The sequence below is a fragment of the Sparus aurata genome, chromosome 14 (genome assembly GCF_900880675.1).
Source record: "Sparus aurata chromosome 14, fSpaAur1.1, whole genome shotgun sequence".
Lineage (NCBI taxonomy): Eukaryota > Metazoa > Chordata > Actinopteri > Spariformes > Sparidae > Sparus > Sparus aurata.
The window spans coordinates 14,053,653-14,073,068 of NC_044200.1; the positions used below are offsets into that span (position 1 = coordinate 14,053,653).

The 19,416-nt window shown below is 39.1% G+C and overlaps 1 protein-coding gene across 4 annotated transcripts in view; it reads left to right on the forward strand.

Moving 5' to 3' along the window:
• Positions 1-19,416, forward strand: part of LOC115595623 (putative homeodomain transcription factor 2) — a 43,382-nt gene that overhangs the window by 10,688 nt on the left and 13,278 nt on the right. For 3 of the 4 annotated variants that reach the window (XM_030440299.1, XM_030440298.1, XM_030440301.1), the window contains exons 3-5: positions 4,363-4,443; positions 16,784-16,840; positions 17,161-17,172. In XM_030440299.1, the coding sequence (XP_030296159.1) occupies positions 4,399-4,443; positions 16,784-16,840; positions 17,161-17,172 (114 nt within the window). In that variant the 5' untranslated portion in view covers positions 4,363-4,398. The remainder of the gene's footprint in view (positions 1-4,362; positions 4,444-16,783; positions 16,841-17,160; positions 17,173-19,416) is intronic. The other variant, XM_030440300.1, reaches the window with a different exon arrangement.

Below are 19,416 nucleotides of genomic sequence, written 5' to 3' on the forward strand. Positions count from 1 at the left end.
CTAAATACCCTTTTAGTAAACCACAAAGTATTTTGAGAACACTGCATGTGTGGTTTTGGAAAAAGGACGTTAGGAAAGAAGTCTCAGCCTATTTCTATTTGTTGTGTTTTCCATCATAAATAATAACCCAGTAGTTAGAAGCTTATCCTGTCTGTGAAGCCATATTGGGCAACAGTATGTGTCTGTATGTGTGTTTTTGTCGAATGATGTCTGTGAATCACTGCTGGCATCACACTGGGCTATGACAGAGGGATTTTAAGGCTTTGAAGAGGGAGGATCCTTGTGTGTTTCGTATCTCTGGACAGGGGAGGATTTGAAGTATTAACGCTGTTGAGAGTCTGAGTTAAAAACAGAAAGTGCTGATGTTTATGGTCCAGCCCCACTAATGATTGGGTGTTATTCGCATAGGTTTTTCTGTCTGTTTTCATTCTCTCCTCGTCATGATTACCATTGTTTTGTGGTTGTGCAGCCTGACAGTCTCTTCGCAGCAGGAGTTGTTAGCTGTTGTTGTTCTGCAATAATAGGACACCACCAGGACATTTTTATTGTAGACTTAACAGTGTTGTTGTCTGGTCTTAAAATAGCATGTTATGTAACATCAGACTACAGAAACCCCCACAATAACAATCTATAACTATAGTTTGTGTGCGTCTGATCGCCTATTTAACTGCTCATGTTCATATAAAAAATATAAGTTATGGCAAATTACCAACTAACAAAGTCGTTCTCAAAGCATTGATGTTCTGTCAAGTAAAACGCCAAACTTTCTCTGGTTCAAGCTCACTAAATGTGGGGATTTACGGCCTTCTTGTGTGTTTAATGTTAATAAAATTATTAATTGGATTAAGCAAGCAACACGTGATCTGAAAAAGATTTGATATTCATCAAAATGATCAAGACATGAGGTGGTTTTTTCACTTCTTTCAACAACTGGACTAGCAGTCACATCTTTTTGTGAGTATGAGCTGCTTTCCATCTCTGGTATGTCTCCTAGTTCTTCTCATTGCAGAAGTGCATAGTTTGAATCTCCGTTAGAGGAGCAAATGAAGTGAATGCAAGTCTAGGACAGGTGTGTTACTCTCTTCTTGTATGAATAAGATATAAACTCTTCCTCTGTATCTGTGTTTATGTTAACAGAGGAAGAAGGGGATACTTTTCTGCCTTTCTCGCACTCCATATGGTGTTTGCTCTTTATATACACCCGGTCCATTATTCCTGTCTGTCACAGCTTCTCTCCACTTAAGTTTTAATATGAAGGCCCCTGTTTACACTGTAAACCCATTAACCTATTGTGTAACCACTCCACCTTAGAAAAGACAAACCAGCATTGTCCACGCTGTTATGTTTAATTTATGCAAGTTGTGACACCTCTTACAATGTGTGGGAGACTGTTTTGCCAACTTCAGTACATGTTCATTCTGTCTCTCCCTCCTAGCTGGCATCCACTCTTCATCATCATCTTATGGTTTGTATCGACTGTATTAACTTTAGTTTGAATAAATTGCTCGTTAAGTAGATCTTTTGCGTGGACTCCCTCTTTGTCACATTCTCTGAGCCGGTTTGTGACAATGTATGTGATAAAGGACACTGTGTGTCAGGAATAGTGTGGCGCTGCAGTGAACGATATGGGGGAGTGATGATCGTAATCGTAGACAGCAGCGAGCAAGAGACTTTCTTCCTGTTGCTAAAAATGTCTCTTGCCTTCTGGGGCAAAAGTGCGTGCTTGCACACACACGCATGCACACAGACACACAGACACACATGCACGCGCACAAAGCGCAATCATGCAGAAATGCATAAAACCACTCCTCTGCAACTTTGTGATCAGTGTTCATGCAGCATTTGTGGTTATGGTCACTGGGTTCTTTGCAGTTTTGTACATCAGTCAGCTGGTGGTTTTGTGTGTGTGTGTGTGTGTGTGTGTGCGTGTGTGCGTGTGTATGTGCGTGCGTGTGTGTGTGTTCAGTTGATACTACTAGCACACGTCTGAGCTTGACATAGAAACCTTTTACACTTGGCTCGGACGAGAAATATTTTCTTTCCTTCCTGCTTTTGAACTTCACACATTCTTGACACACCGAGCTTGGACTCACTCCAACACGGCTTTGAACATGAGTGCTTTTAAACGCGTGTGCGCACGCACACATACACACACACACACACACACACACACACACACACACACACACACACACACACACACACACACTTGCACTAATACTCCTGTATTTCTTTGAAGTGATGACTTTATCACACGTATAACATTATATGGTTTCGCAAAACTTCCTGGGAAAGATGGCACAGAATTTGCTGTGAATGCGCTCGTCAGGAATGGATTACGCTGCAGATCGGCTGCACAGACAAGCCTTCACATGCAAAGCAGGATGTCTAATCTATGCCATGTCAAATGAAGGTTGAAACCTAGAAGAAAAGGCATAAAAAAGAGACACAAAATATTCAGTTTGACGAGCTAAGGGGGAATTGCACACTTCATTAGTCATAAAATGCATTTTTGCAATATTTCATCAGATTGAGTAATATTTCATGATGATGCCAAAGTGAAAACGGAAAGCTTTCCATGCCCCCTGAGACAGCCTGGCCTGTAGCCGCTGCTCGCCATCACTCCATCCCTCCCACTCACTCCTCACACAGCAGGACAACGCTGCACTTATGTAACAGAGAAATAGAAAAGAGACAGAAAGACAGAGGGGGAAGGAAGAGAGGCAGAGACAGATGGAGAGAAGAGGGAAGGAGAGCGGCTAACCGCAGAGTCTCCATGTTTTCCACTTTACAGCTTCTTATTAACCACATCTTCTTGTCCTTGTCTTCCTCTTCAAACCCCAACCAAAAGAGGTTTCTTCTTTTAATGTTACAATCTACAACAGCAATCACAGTAGTTCCAACGTTCATATTAATGCTGACTACGAAGACGGTTCTATTAAGACATGCATGTTCAGTGTCAACTTTAAAGCTCAGGTTAGTTTGAAGTGGAGTCTGCTCTAGTCTGTTTTTAACCACAACAAACACACTCGCATCACCTCCATCAGCAGGAGATCCTGTTTCAAAGACAACATCACTGTAATAACACACTGAGTGTAACACTGCAGGATACACTGTGAACACAGATGTACGCTGTTTTCTGTGACGTGTACTTCCCATAAGTGACTCAGATTTTAAAAGGCAAATGGTAGTAATAGATTTGGTGGCCCTGAGGGTCAAAACCTCAGAACATTTAAGTTTTGCCTTGACCCTTACCATCAGTAGAGCATGTGACTTGTTTTGGTTGTGGATATCATTAACAATCATATTATTGAAAATGAAATAAAATAGTCTGACATGTGTTGGTATTGTGTAGTTTGTGTGATTTCAAGCATTTATGTTATTGACAGTATAACATAATATCTTTTGTATATAAAGAAGCTTTTTTAGATATAGAGAAAGTTTAGTTAATTGTTGACATTAAAAACAGAAGTTGACAAAAATGTCCTAACATGAAGAAAAAGCCAGTAAGAAGAACGTGGGTTAAGAATTTTTGCCAAAGTTTGTTTGAGTGTAGAAGATAGTAGTTCTCATTTTCTTCTGCTATCTTTATTTTAGCTTGAATATAGACATGTAAGTTGTATTGTGTGAAAGAGTCCTCCATTTCTGGTTTGATGCCCACAAAAATTCAGTTTATAAAGTCTCTTTGTCTACATAAAGACATTTTGGGAAATAGGCTTATTTGCTTAATCTTTGTAGAAGATGCTGCATAAAATAAACATACATTCACCCCAACACGTAATGAATGCATTCATTCGCTTGTTTGTAATAATTAACATTTGCCTGTGTGTGTGTTTGTGTGTGTGGGTGTGTGGTGTGTGTGTGTGTGTGCGTGTGTGTGTGTGTGTGTGTGTGTGTGTGTGTTTATGATCCTGTCTTTCCATGCCAATCACTCACACGCCCAAACCACTGCAAGGCATCCAGCAGCCCTTCCCAAAATTATTCCCGGAAAGTGCGCGTGGCGGTTTATGTGTGCCAAAATGTGATTCAGTGGGTAAAACCAGCTCTAACAATCATTATTCGAGTAATAACTGTCTCCAGATTGGCTTAAAGAAGATTTGTGTTTTGTTTTTGTTGTAAGGTGGGTGTCAAGGGAGATGAAGTGACTGATCTTATAACTTGGAAGAGATTTAAATTGTGTGACTTATGTAATCTGCATGATCGAACAAATGTGTGTTTGTCATAGTCTTCCCCTCCCTCTCTCCTTCGTCAGTGGTCAGGACACACCTTCCTCTCAGGTATATAGCCTTCGGTCCTCCTCTATCTCTCTTCAGTCCTCACTCATTGTGCTCTCTCTCTTTCTGTCTCTTGCTGTGTTTTCAGTCTAAGATGCCCTAGGCCGGGAGAAGGGAAATGTAAATGGCTTCCAAAGTAAAAGATGCTGTCGTGTGGTACCAGAAAAAGGTAAGATGCTGTACATTTCTTGAATTTTCACACTGGATTGTGTTTTGTATGTCACATAATAAGAAGAAGCTATATGAAAATGTCTGTGCTGGTTGTTTTTTTGCTGCGTATTCTCTGCTAAAAAATTCAAACTTCATGAGAAATTTAAGAGGATAACGGGAGGTTGAATTATACTGCTACATTTGTTCTTAAATATTTTAACTCAGCCTTGCAACCACTCTAGGCTTTTGGAATAAAAACCAACTCTCAGCAGAATTGCTTCACATTGGAGGGTGCAGTCTGATGTTTCAGAATTTAATAAGCAAGTTTGTTCCTGCTGAAAACCTATTAACGCCTCTATTCGGTCTAACTGAGTCTACATGTATTGACACATTTTCAGCAGCTGATATTTTGCTTAGTTGTAATTACTAAATATGCCACTTATGTAATATTGGCATGTAAAGTAATATGTGCTTTAATTTCTCTTTCTTAAGTATTCAAACCATGAACTGGCAAAAATATCATGCTTACAGTGTTCATCCTCACGTTATGCAGCCACTCGGTGATTAGATTAAGGAGAAGGCTTTTAAGAAGACAGAAGCCTTGTACTCGACTAAGAAACGAAAGCTGTATACGTGATAAATAATGCAACAAATTTGAAAAGAGTTTGAATAATCAAGGCTGTTTTTTCTGTCAACGTCACCAGTTCCTGTTATGTACACCAGCACCTTTACATAAACACAACAAAAACAATTATTGAGATGAGGTGTTTCATATTTGCAGTTGCAGTCATTCCTAATTTTAGATGTGATGATAAAGGCTCAATAGCTCAGAGATTTTTGGTTCAGATACCTTCAAAGTTTTTGAAAAGTACTTTAATTTTACTCTTTAAAAAGCTGTTCGAACACGGTTTTCTACATTTTGCTCTGAGCAGGTCTTTTTACAGATAAACAACACAGTTGTCAGTACTCTGTTGTAAACAAACTTATACTATCACAATGCTGTTTCTTAATGACCTCAAAGATATGTAATAAATTAGGATAATGATCCACGTGAGATAAATTGATATGGATTTATTGGTCTATCTCTGAAACATGTTTTAATTTTCCTCCTTTTAAAACAAAAATTAGTTATATAGTTAAAATATTTGAGTGTGCAGTCTTTTTGTGATGCGCTGTATTTTGGCAGCGACCTCCTCGGTGCTGTCAGCAGCAGCAGCAGCAGAGTTCGGGCCGATCGGCACAGTGTGAAACCGGCCCGGTGTTGTGTGTCGTCTTGTTCCATGGTCTCAGATATCAGATCCTCTGCTGGACTCTACGCTGCTCCCCCTGCAGCTCTCAGCTTACACACCTGTCTGCCTCTCGGGCCTGTTTGTCCTTCCAAACCTGTCTGTCTGTCACTTCTCAGGCCACTTCTGCTCATCTGTTGTTATTTCTGTACGGCCCCTCTGTCTCCACATCTGTCTGCCTGCTTTTATTTTTCTTCTTTTTTTTTGTCTTTCATCTCAATATCGCCTGTCTGTCTGCCTCTCTCTGATCTGCTGCTTGCACCTGGCAGATGAAGACGTCAACATGAGCTTTCACTGAAGATGACTCATTTGACAAGTTTCAAACTTTAATTAAAGGTCTAAGATTTAAACACTGCTGTCTGTGTGAGACAAACAACTATTGTCAATTGAAAATAACAGGTTTTCCCATCATTGTATTTTTATTTTGGTACCTAAATAAGCTTTAAATGAATTGCTGATAACACGAAAAGGGTTTTAAAATGTAAACTGGATTTAAAAACAGGAAGTCAATGGTTTCTTTAAATAATTCACGCTTAAGCTTAATGGCTTTGTCAGTGTATACAGTCGCCGTGTGTGTGTGTGTGTGTGTGTGTGTGTGTGTGTGTGTGTGTGTGTGTGTGTGTGTGTGTGTGTGTTGTGTGTGTGTCTGTGTGTGTGTGTGTGTGTCTAGCTGAGCTTGTCTGGGCAGAGACACACCAGTGACGACAGCCGTTGAGTCATGAATGAATAAAGCCCTTTTTTTAAGGAGCAGATCACACCTGTCTGACTGTCAAAAGGGCTTCTTTAACACTGACGTCTTTTTAGACATGTTAATAGTTTATTTTTATTCTTTCTCAGACTTCCTAAGTAAAACAGATAAAACACAATACAGATTGTAATTCTAAGCCAAACGTCATAACAAGACTTTCTTGTCTTTGCTGTTTGAGTCACCAGGAGAGGATGATGTTATATTTTATCTCCAGTGATTCAAATACCTCCTATCGTCCAGACTGACCAGTGTCGCAGCAGATAGTCGAGCCTTGAAGGGCAAAGATGGGTTCATTGCAGCTATTATATTCTGTCTAGTCCAGCACTTGCTTTGCTAAAAATACAAGAGGCAGCAGGTGATGGTCTGTGATTTGGTGTTAAGCAAACACCTGAAATACTGCCAAGCAATCAAACACTGCCCTCAGCAGAGAATTAAGGTGTGGGTATTTTTAAAGAACTGGCTCCTGACAAACATGACAAGTTGGAAAATACCATTCATGTTTGTAGCCCAGGCACGTATGCTGTGTTTCTGATCAGGACACTGCTCAGGTTTTATTGCAGATACTCTCCCAGGTAAATCTATCGATCTATCGATCTATCGATCTATCGACATTTGATTCTTGAGTTTATCTGAAAATCACCAAATTTGGACGTTCCTTTTTTATATCTGACAGTGACAATAGCCATGTTTTCTTTAACTTGTTCATATGCACTTCTTCAAGTATTGCTTTTACGCTCTGTGTGAGATGGTTTTTGCCTTTTTTTGATTTACAGTTTTTATTGATTGCTTTGATGCAGCAGTCAACTCAAACTCCACATTTTCAAAACAGTTAACACACAGGCCGAAACAGTGGAACTCATGTTCAAAATGACTCATTTTGTTTGCAAAAGGCTCTAACCGTGCCAAAACATTTAAAAAACAAAAGCTAATTTTGCCTTCAATCAACACAACTTGCAAACAAGTGTATGAGCTCTTCCAATCAACCATCACACAGTGGACAACAAAATACAAAATACAGCACTCAGTGCGAATCGGTGCACCATTGCTTGTCATTGTGACCTATTACTCTACGTAGCTTTCATGCCAGTGCCATTTGTCGTCAAATTTGCCGTCTTGCAAAGAATTGAATCCAGAATCAGAAATTCTTTGATGCATTTTTTGATTCCATTGATTCTTTTTTTCGAACTGTGGCTGAAAACTGAAATACTGTAAATATTACACAAAATACATGGAAACCAAAATAAAATCTATTAGAGTATAAGAAAATAAGAAAGCTGGTAGTCTCATAGTTCACAAAACATTTCTGCAGCTTCACAGCAAGCATTTTCCTGAACAACTGACCTGTTTTAAAACATAGAAAAGAAGTTAAAGATATAAAATATTACAGTAAAGTATAACAATCTATTACTGTAGAGTATAAGAAATAGCCATTATTGATACTCAGTCTCTTCTGTCTTGACGATGGGGCCACATGGCCTCACTACATCACATTCATTATCCTCTCTTGCAATGAACCAAGGGAAAAACCTTCTTGCATGCCATCCAACCTTGACATTCCTCTGCACCTATATCTCACTCTCATCTGCCTTAGACCTCTTCAATCCATGTTGGCAAAGAATAACACAGCCACTGCACTTTTTAAGGCCTGTAGACTGATTGCTCATTGAAGATTTGTGTTTAGGAGTGTCAAACAGGTGATTTAGTGATTTCATACTGATGTAGGTAGTTTCTAATAGTTAGGAACAGATGGTTTCTGTTTGGTTACCATAGCTAAAACAATGGAGTTTGGACTGCTTGAATGACACCCGTGTTAACTGTTCTGCAAAAGGGTGGGGGAAATGTGTCAATTCAATGAGAAAGGGTTAACACATTTGCAAGAGGTGTCTTGTGCTCTTCTGAGACAGTGATGATGAAAACCAAGTGGATTCCAGTTTGTTTAAACAGGTCAAAGCAATCAATAAAAACTGTAATGAACTTGACGAAAGTTGGAAACATATTTTCCAAATAAGTTCTGATGTAGCAAATGTGTAACTTGCATGACTGTTCATATATTTCCACTCTGATAGAGGAAGAAGATGTGTCTGAAAATTGAAATTCTCCTCATTGCTTCACTGTATTCTGATGTAAACTTCCTCCTATTAATTCATGAAACAAACAGAAATGTCATATCTCCATGTTTCATCATAGTTGTTTGAGATTCTTTTGCAATGCTAAAATGGTTTCATCGCTGTAGGATTTGCGCCACACACTGCTCATATTGATGAACCATCTCCTTTAGAAATGTACAACAGCCAGACAAGCATTCAGACTCTCAAAATGTGGTTACAATTTATGGCACATTTTAATGGAAGCACAGCTAATATCTTGTCACTTTGCTGTAGTCGTATCTAAATGTAGCAATACAGTTGGTTTTGGTTTTACTGGTCCAGGCTTTTCGATGTAGAGCTCATCACAATGTAGCTGAATGTGATTTCCCCCGTGGTGCTCACAGTATATGACATTTTAAAAAGTCAACAGCAACTGTTTTTTATATAAGAGAAATTCACAGAACAGGAACATGCTGTGTTCATTGGAACATCTTTCTACTGAATAAAGTAGTCCCTGCCATTACAGTGTTTTGAGGATTAGCCAGTAATGTTGATACTGTTCTCATTTTCATTTGCACCGATTGGGGTGGCATGAATGAAATGAGATAAGCAGATAAAACCAGAACTGACTAGCACGAGAAGTGAGTGAGAAAACATGTTTTATCTGTAATTTGAATGAACTGACCCTTTAAATCAGCCACTTCATAAATGGACATAAATGCCAGCTAACTGTTTTGTTCACATCTCATGTGTTTTCTATTGATACAATTGTATGAAACTATAAAAACAGTGAAAAATGAATTGGACAGCGCTGGCTTTGAAAGATTTTATTCTGCCCTGTCAGTTGTCAGTCGAGCATGAAGGAAAAGTCCTGGTAACTAGAAGAAATGACAGGTTTAAGGTCTGGGAGAGAGGGCCAGACTGATCCTACCACCCTCTGCTCTCCAGTATCTGCATACATCAGGCTGCAGCTCACATGACACTCAGTATATTTCTGTCTGTCATATGTCTGCCTGCAAAAAGACTCAGCGGACGTTTTGTGTTCGTTTTCTAATGTCTGACACGCCGTGTCTGCTATTGCCAATTAGGAGCCTAATTGGCAGCCTCCTGTGGCATGTCTGTGAAATATTTGAGGTTAAACTCTTCACAGTAATAAATCAGATTATAGCTTATTTGTGTGGTGGCTTTAAGGTCTATTTTAAGACAGAAGTGACACAGTTCACATGCTCGGTATGTGGCTGAGATCCCTGGATGTTATTGACTTAGCAAGATCAGCAAGTCTCTGTGGGAAATGTCTGTGTATATTTATAAATAATCCACTAGCTTCATGTGTTATTTATGTTTCATCTGTCGATTTATACAGTTCATAGTTTGGCCAGTGGCTCAGTTGTAGGACTCATACTAGTTATACAGTTGGCTGCTTTGTGTGTGTTTTACGTTCAATCAACATGAGAAATCACACTCTGCAAACAACAAAAACCCAAAACCTCAGCAGCAGCTGCTACTCAATGAGAACAAAAACACAAACAAATATTAGTCACTCTTCTCTCAAAGCTTTTACTTTAATCTCACAAAAAGATGCACATACATCTTTTCTAGTTTTTTGTTAGAGCTAATGTTAGAGAGAACAATTTGTTTCATTAACCATTTAAAAGGTAAAAAGACTATAAATAAGCTTGTTCCACCTCCTAAAATAAAACCATATACTGCTTTTCAGCACTGTATTTGATAGAACATTAAATATCTTTGTGTTCATCAGACAAAACAAAACATTTGAAGATGCCATCTGCCAACACTTCATAAACTAAAATATACTAAACTAAATGGATAATCTTATGTTTTTCTTTGCTGAATGACTGTCAATAAGTTAACCTGGACAAATATTCACCTGTAGCTGTTGAGTGAAGTTCAACAGGCTGGCAGTGAAAAATCTGTCCACTCACTTAGAAGGTCCTGTTTGTCTTTTTTGCTGTTGAAAGGAGTCTCAAACACACACACACACACACACACACACACACACACACACACACACACACACACACACACACACACACACACACACACACACACCTGTTGGACCTGAAAATAGACCTTACACACTCAACAGCAACACGCCTCCTTGTGCCGTGTTGTCATGGTCTCATCTGAAAACACAGCAGATGGGTTAATCTGCCACAACCAGCTGTCTGACCCTGATTCATTTTAAGTTGTCCTGTCACTCATCCAGTCACTCAGTCTTTTTTAGGTATTTTGCACCTTAACTTTGACATTTTGTGATTTATCTGAAGATTTGCTCATAGTTGAGCTGTTTTAGAACAATTATCATTTGTGTTTTGGGGACTGGAGGATCCAGTTTGTATAGTTTAATTGTTAACCACTCTGAAAGTATGCCTGTAAACACGCCAGCAGTTCCTGCGTGGTTTTGCTGGTGGTTAACATGTGTGTCTAAGTTGACCACACCTAGACAGAAGCATGTAAATGGGTGATTCCCACAGACAGGTGAGGCATTTTCCATCACAGTGTGGTTCTCAGTGGAGAGTACTGAGGTTTTCAAACAAGAAGGAAGTAGAACCTGGTAGAAAAATAGGCCGTAGAGAAATAATAAAATTCATTAACAGGAATGTTTGGTGTTTGTTTGGCTGTTTGCTTATTTGTACAGTTTAGCCACTGTCATACAGAAGGGAAGGGCTTGACGGTGATATCCAGCTAGTAGCTTCACATAATGTAAAAGCTACAGAAATGATTATTTTCTAATTAAACAAAAAGGAAAGAACAGGCCTAAGCAATGAAAAATGCTTCAAGAATGAAAGAGGCAAAGGAGCTGCCTTGGAAAAAGAAAGGAGTCGTGTGAGTGTGGTGACTTAGAGAGGCGGGAGAGGATCACCAACAGCAAAACAGACAGGAAGTTAGCTAAAACTAAGACAACACTTGCAGTACCTTTAAGGTCCTGATACACATTTAATTTTAAAGACTTGAAGACTGTAGGACTGTTAGAATGTTTTCATCATGAATAAATCTGTTTGCCTCTTCTGCTGAAGAAACTAAACAGAAAATAAGCAAATTCATCCAAATTTTGTGATTCCTGAAAAGTAATTACTTGGTAGTTTTTGCTTGATAAGAGTCTACAAAGGTCAGGTTATCGATATTAAGAAGTTAATGAATGCAGAACTGTGTGATAATTCTCTGTCAGTTTATCCCGACATTTAACATGCTCCTCCTGAATCTGACGATATAATTGTTGCAACTTTTATCCACTAATTTGAACCCCAGTTTTTCTTTTAAAATCACAGACAGCAGATGAATAACACAGCTGAACAATGCCTGTGATGCACAGCTGAGTGTTAGTGTTTTAAACCTCATGAATGTGTGTCTACTGTAAGCACATACATAAATATAAACCTGAACCCCTAATGCCTCTCAAAGCAGCATCTATTTGTGTGTCTGTGTAACACCCCCTCCACTGCAGAGGCAGTTGTTATATAACTCTGTTGCTTCGCCGACATAATCCCCCCACTCTCTCTCTCTTTTCCTCTCCTGGATCGTTCCTCCATCCGTCGTCATGGTGACCCCAGCACTGCCGCAGCGGCACACTTGGCCTCATCATCCTCCCCTTCTGGTGCACTCTCAGCACTTGATTTGGTTGTCAAATCGATGGAAGTCTGTATCGGCTCTCAGTGAAATCAGAGCAGATTGATGTGCACTTTGACTTGGAATCCGAACCTCTGGGAAATAATACAGCAACATATATTTTTCCATATGAATTTTGAGCATTAAAAGACAGGATAATGATGCCCGAATTAGTACGGAGATAAACTGTCATTTAAGTGTTTTGGTGCCTGAGAACTAATTTGTTTTGAGAGGCGGTGATTATGTATACAGATAGTGATGTAAGGGTGAGTGTATGTGTGGATAAGAGGATTTCCACTAGAGCTAATCCTCCTCTGTCAAATCTCAGTTATCTCATTAATCCATGATATAACAAAGGATGTGTGTATGTGTGAATATTACTCTTCTTTCCATACCTGCTCCCTCTCTCCTTATCTCCACCCTCTCTGCTTCTTTATCTTTCTGCCGCTGAGTAGTCTGGTCATGTTTGCCCTCTGGCTGTCCTCCACATCCACTCCAACATCCTCTCCAATCTCTGAGTGTGTGTATTTTTAATGGTGGAGTGATGTGGAAAATTAGCTGTCAGACCAAATGTCACACAGTCGATCAGTCAGTCAGACATCAGCTACTGGACGCATTAAATGCTGTCCAGTGGCTGAGAATGGGTGATTTGTTTCAAACTGGTGGAGCCCCAGGATCCACATTTATCAATAACTCACTGCCTAATCATAATGTCAGATGTTAGGAGTTGCAGTTTATTTTGCTAAATCGAGGAGTAATCTATACTGCCTTATTGCAGCATAAAAATGACAAAAGAAGTAGAATGGGTGGCACATAACAAGAACATAGAAACTACAGTTACAGAGAAATGGACAGAAATATGACTTATAACAGAGATCTTTTGGCTGGACAACTAGTGACCTCCGTAATTTGAGATAAGTGGACTTTTTTGCATTGTACTTTTGTATTTTCTTGATTGTTCTTACTACATTGACTTAATAGAGCCAGTTTTAAACAAAATGGGTTAAAAAGCAAGCAAACAAAAATATTCTTGTATATAGATGATTAACAAATGGCAATTTTGCTGTATGTTACCCACTGCTGAACCAACTGGGGATATATAAGAGATGTACACACGTGAGTTATGTAGCTAGGCCACTTCTTGAGATGCGGTGAGGATGTCTGAGTGTGCGCAAAGATAGTGGAAGGTTTATTTTAATTATAGATACTAGTAGGTAGCATGTTGTCACACTGACAAAAAATAAATCATGTTTGGAGATCAAAATCTTTAAGTTAATTTACAGTGAATCAGAATGTGATCGTGATGCGAGGAGCCTAGATATTCCCACCCATTGGATGGAGTTTTTGTCCCACTGAAGGTCTATGTCTTTTTCTTTCAGCTTTTGATTTTATTATCATGTAAAATATGTAGCTGGTTTGCAAAAAAGAAAAAGAGTAGGAAAAGAAGAAATGCTTCTTTCTTTGGATCATTATAGTTGATCAGGGCTTTATGTTTGACCAAATCTATAAATAATCCAGTTGTTGATAAAATGGCTGTGTCCCAAATTTGATTTAGAACTTCCTCTGACCAATTGGCATGGATTTGCTTTAGTTTATTCAAAGTAGTGTAACCTGTACATATCATGACAGCCACATGTGGTAGAATCTGTTGTTGGAAGAATATTTCTAAATGAATACACAAAAGAAAAGCTAAAAGTTGTGGCAGAAATCCGATCTTGAGATCACTGGGTCGTACATGAGCGTGTAATGTAGGGCGAGCACATGGTGACGCACTGCCTGACCCACATCTCCTGCTGGTATCTGGTGGATAACACGAGGATATCACAAGTTATCCAAGCTGGTCTGTGCAGTGTGTTAAAGCACAAACACTGATAGTTTTCTCTCTGTTTTTTAGCTATCCAGAAGTCTGAACTCAGGAATTATTGTCACTTAGTCTTATTATCATTGTAGAGATACACTGTAATGTAGACTAATTACAGACATTTGGAAAAGAAAACATACTGTGTATCACTTTCTGCTATGTTTATAACATGATATAAATGATATGCAGCTGAAAAAACATTGCTTGAGAGAAAGAGAGGAAAGAAAAGAGAACTATAACTCTCTAAATGATCATCTTTGCTGTCTCTCTTCATGTTTGTCTTTCCTCGCCTTTGACCCCTCCCTTCCCATCTTTCTATTCATGTTTAATGAAATCCTATTAAAGATTCAGAGTTTCCACTGGCGAGCTCCTGGGGTTGACCCAGACTCACATGAACACACTGATCTGCTGAGGTCTGAGCATCAGCGGATCCTCTTAAAAGTCTCTGAAACAGACATGCATGCTTTACGAAAAGCAGCCAAATTGGGTGACTTAAGCCTCTTGGCATCTTTCTTTCTCCTTCGCTTTAAACAGTCAGAGATCATTTGCTATTTGTGTCTGTGTGGAGAAGAATGAGACTTGAGAAAGTGGCAGCTCTACTAGTACAGTTTGACCTTGGGGTGTATTTGTTTTGTGCGTTTGGACGTGTGTTCCAAGGTCAGATGCCTGGACAGGGAACAAATCTATCTCGTTCCCACGTATCACTGTCTGTTCTTCCTTCTATCCCTCTATCAACTTTATGACACACGTCTATATTGCTCTACATAAGTATAAACTTCTCCACTGGCCACATTCACACACTTTGTCTTCGACACACACTCTGCAGGTCTATTGATCTTAAGACAGTGATTGGTTGTGTTGCAGTCACACCCTCCCCCTTTCCCAGCGTGTGACATTGATAAACACTGGCTGCATTACAAGATCATTACGTCGGAGTGGACTCTTGTGAACTGCACTCCAGCTGAACCTGACCTTCTGTGTCTTAGACCAGTTTCATGGGTTCTTAACTCCTCTATTGGGAGGTCATAAGTAAATAAAAGGTAAAAGAAGGCACATACTGTAGATATAATATGTTGTTTGTAGTCTACTCAGCATGTTGGGTTTGGTGCACAAACTCATGCTGTGCGGATAAAACACTTTATTTTGAAGTGTCCAAAAGTGTGCGAAGATGCCATATATGCTCTTAATAACAAATGTACAGGTGAAAGTATGGCTCAACAGCAGACAGGAAACCTCCTGTCATCCTGTATTAACTTCAGTGTTGTCCTGACTAAGAGCATTTTGTTTTAAAAAGAATCAATACAAAAGGAAAAACAAGAAATATAAGTAATGCATATAAAATGATCCTCAAAATGTCTAGGATATATTTCATTTTAAAGAAATAGTGATGCCATGAAAACATGGAGTCTTGTGTTAAATAATCAACTCAATGTAAACATCATATATATAGCTTCTATGATATATATATATATTATAGTGCTGGATTACAGCAACTGCTCAGAGTTTGTACTAAGTATGGTTTGCAGTTTGACATCAAATTTAATCCTAAAAAGAGTGTTATCATGATAGCTAGAACTAAGGAGGATCAGAAGCTAAAGTTTCCCTCCTTTTACCTGTCTGAACAAGAGCTAGTTATTGTAACCAAAGTAAAATACTTAGGGCATATCATCAGGAATGACCTTAGTGATGATGATGATATTCAGCGCCAGTGCTATAAATTATATGCTCAGGCAAATATGCTGGCACGCAAATTTCATATGTGCACTGATGAAGTTAAAACAGCTCTTTTTAAAGCATACTGCACTCCGCTTTACACAGCACACCTGTGGTGTAGCCATAGTAAAGCAAAGATGAATAAGATAAAGGTGGCATATAACGATGCTCTTAGAATCCTGTTAAAATACCTAAGGTGGGAAAGTGCTAGCAAGATGTTTGTGAACTGTAATGTTCCCACTTTTCAGGCATTACTTAGGAATTTTATGTTTAAATTTATGCGTCGGCTGATTGATTCTAGGAATGGGATTATAATATCATTGACTGACCCTACCCAAAGTGAGACAAGATATTTCTCCAGCTTTTGGAAATATTGGAACCAACATGTTTATGTTTTTTAACCATTGAGCACACATGTGTAATGTATGTGTAATCTTATGTTTGTCTGTTTATTGTGTGTGTTTTTTTATACCTGGACCACGAGTCTGTCAATAAAGATAATATATATGATGATGTTTGTACAAAATGTGTAATGTTGTCAAAAGGTTTGGCATGAGATGATTTTTCTGAAAGATGCTCAGGAAAAAATGAAGATTCAGGCTTTTAAAGTCCGAATTTATTGTGACAACTTTATCACCACACATTTAACGATGCAGATTTATAAAGATCGTGGTAGTAAAAACTTGTTTTATGACACTGTGACGGCCCCGCTTGTGAAGCAAGAGGCCTAAAATCCTCAGCTCAAGACAAAACATTAACCACCATAACATGATTTTGCAGATGATGTTCAGTTTTGTGCATTGTTATGTAAATATGACTGAGCCTTTCAGGGCAAGACATTATGTCTACTGTAGTCTATCCTCAGCATTATGAATGTGATTAAGAGGAACTGAAGCTTTCTAGTGCGTCTAAGAAAACTTTAGTGTGGTTCTTCTTAAGAAGATGACGTGTTCAGGAAAACAAGGAACTTGTGCCTGCACTCTGTCTGTTGTAGCTCTTTTCTCCACATTTCATCATTAATCTGTTTGTTTTTCCAGATTGGCGCCTATGACCAACAGATATGGGAGAAATCAGTAGAGCAGCGAGAAATAAAGGTGTGTTGGTTCACTGTTTGTTTGCTCCACACCTCCATGTTTCTGTTTGAACTTGTTTTAACTGTGCTCTTACATTTGAATGTCTCTTGTTATCCTCTGTTTCTTTTGTTTCCAAGTCTCTTTTAGTCTTCCATCTTCCTCTTTTTCTTCTTTTATTCAGTTTTCTGTCTCTCACCATGCTGCCAGTTCTTTTCCAGTGTTTTCTGTTAACTCTTTCCTCTGTGCCCTCCTGCCTGCGTGTCACCTATCCATCTCCCCTCTCTCCATCTCATCCCATCCCTTCTTCTCCATCCGTCTTCTTTTCCTCCTCCTCTCTTCAGTTTATTTCTCTGGTGAGTACACAGCGGGGAGGACGTCCCTCCTGTTGTCCCACAGTGCACGTCTGCTCACCCACTCTGTAGACTGCTAGACTGTGATTGGTTGGTTTGACGGCTAAGTTCAGTTGCCATGTTGATTCCCGGTGTGTTTATTAACCCCACTCTGTGTTCACACTGCTTCATGACTGGCTGCAGGAAAGAAGTTGTTTCCCAACATTTCCGCAGAGACAAATGAGGGAGCTAGCAGCTGCGGTGTGAACACACAGCTGGATTAGCATGAGTCGTGTGACCAGGGTGGCACCATGCTGGGTGTGGTAGAAAATTTGGTTGTCCTTAATTTCTAACAGACAAGGTTTGGGTGACTTTTTTAGTGACACAGACTTGTTAAAGGAAAGACAAAGTTCAGTTTAGTTTAGTTCACAGCAGAAATCACCAAAAACTCTGTAAAACTGACTTGTAACAACCCGACAGTGTACAGTATATATTGAGCACTTCTCAAACTCTTATTACTGTATTTAAAATTATGAAAGTTGCCCCTCACCTCTTTAGTGAACATGCATCTTTTTTCTCCTTCGTTTCCAAAGTGGTGTTGATAATTTCTTCAAGGAAATTTAGAAACAAATGCAGCGTGTACTGTGTTGTTGGTTGGTCTAATAATTATTGGACATAAAATGCCAAAAGAAAGACACAATTAGAATTAAATGAAAATGAATAATTGCTCTGACATTAATTCTTGTGTAAACTGTACGTGCAGAATGTCAGTTGCTGTCATTGCATCCTTTTTGTATGAGTTAGTACGCAATGATATTTAAAACTGATGTATTTAGACCACAAACAAGGAAGTAGTAGGAAGTGGAGACACTGCAGGAAGACATCGTCATAGAATTAGAAAAACAAGTTTCATTTGTTTTCACAATCATCATGGAAAGGAAACAACATTTAATGTAGTCACATATTTACCAAAAGTTTTAGGAGGCTGTTTTCTTTCTTAGCTGCTAGTTTCCTACGAGTATTTTATCTTTAAGCACTGTGCTTTGACTTTTTGATGGACAGTTTGAAAAAGCCAGACATATAGTGTATCGGCTTTCAATTCAATGCCCGAAGCCAAGACCAGATTGGGGTGAAGCCTTTCAGACGCACCTTCAAACAAGTAGTCGTAGATTAATTAATTCAAAGGAATTTATTGCGATCCCAAACGAAATCCATAAATCAGGAGGCACAATTCCAAACGATCAACCAATGAATGAACTACGAAACGAAAACGAAACTGATAGTATTCGGTGGTTAAACTATATGATCACGCCGTCTTTGTCAAAAAAAAAACACTTCCTGCTTTTCCGGTAGACATTTAAACACACCTGACAATTAGCCATCAATCATCGGGCCACAGATGATACCATGCGCAAATCATAGGGGGAGCAATCATTCCAAATAACCAAGGCATAATCCTGTTTCACAAGAATATATACAATTATAAAATAATTCTAAACTTAAAAATGAAACACATAAATGGCAGTATTCAAACAGAAATATTTCATATATAAGCAATATGGCTCCAACATATAGACTTGATATCGGATGCAGTCCCTCTTGCCAAAACTTGGCACCTACATTTCCCACAGTGCAACACAGACTGGATAGACTGGACTGATAGTCGTTTGGCTCTTTAGTATTCATATTGTTTAGTAGGATACATTAGTTAGAAGGGTTATAGACCCCTTTTGTACTGCTTCATGATATTAATGAGTTCAAAGTAGAGGTTAATTGGACATAATTTTGTGTGAGCACATGCCTTGAAGCGACTCCCTCTCAGTCCAGAACTGTGGTCATTAGAGCGTCTTCAGCTGTCTGCCCCAACCTCTCACCTTTGACCCTTTTAATGGAGAACTTCATCCCTCCCTTTTCGATATAATAAGACATTTCTGATATCCAATGTTCCCAAGGTGCGGTTAATGTACAAGGTCCTGTTAAGACCAGGATTCCATGTTAGTTTTTAATTTACTTTATTTCTTTTGAGTCTGTGGTATCTCCCTTCTTCCCTCCTACTGTACCTCTTGTCCTGTAAACAGAGAGGTGAGAGTCACTCTCTTTAATGAGCTCGAAGTCCACACTCTCGCTCTCTCACACACTCACTCACACACACACACACACTCACTCACACACACACACACACACACACACACACACACACACACACACACACACACACATATACAAACAAACTCAGAGCTGCGACTTTGGTTCTTCGTCAGTCAGGTA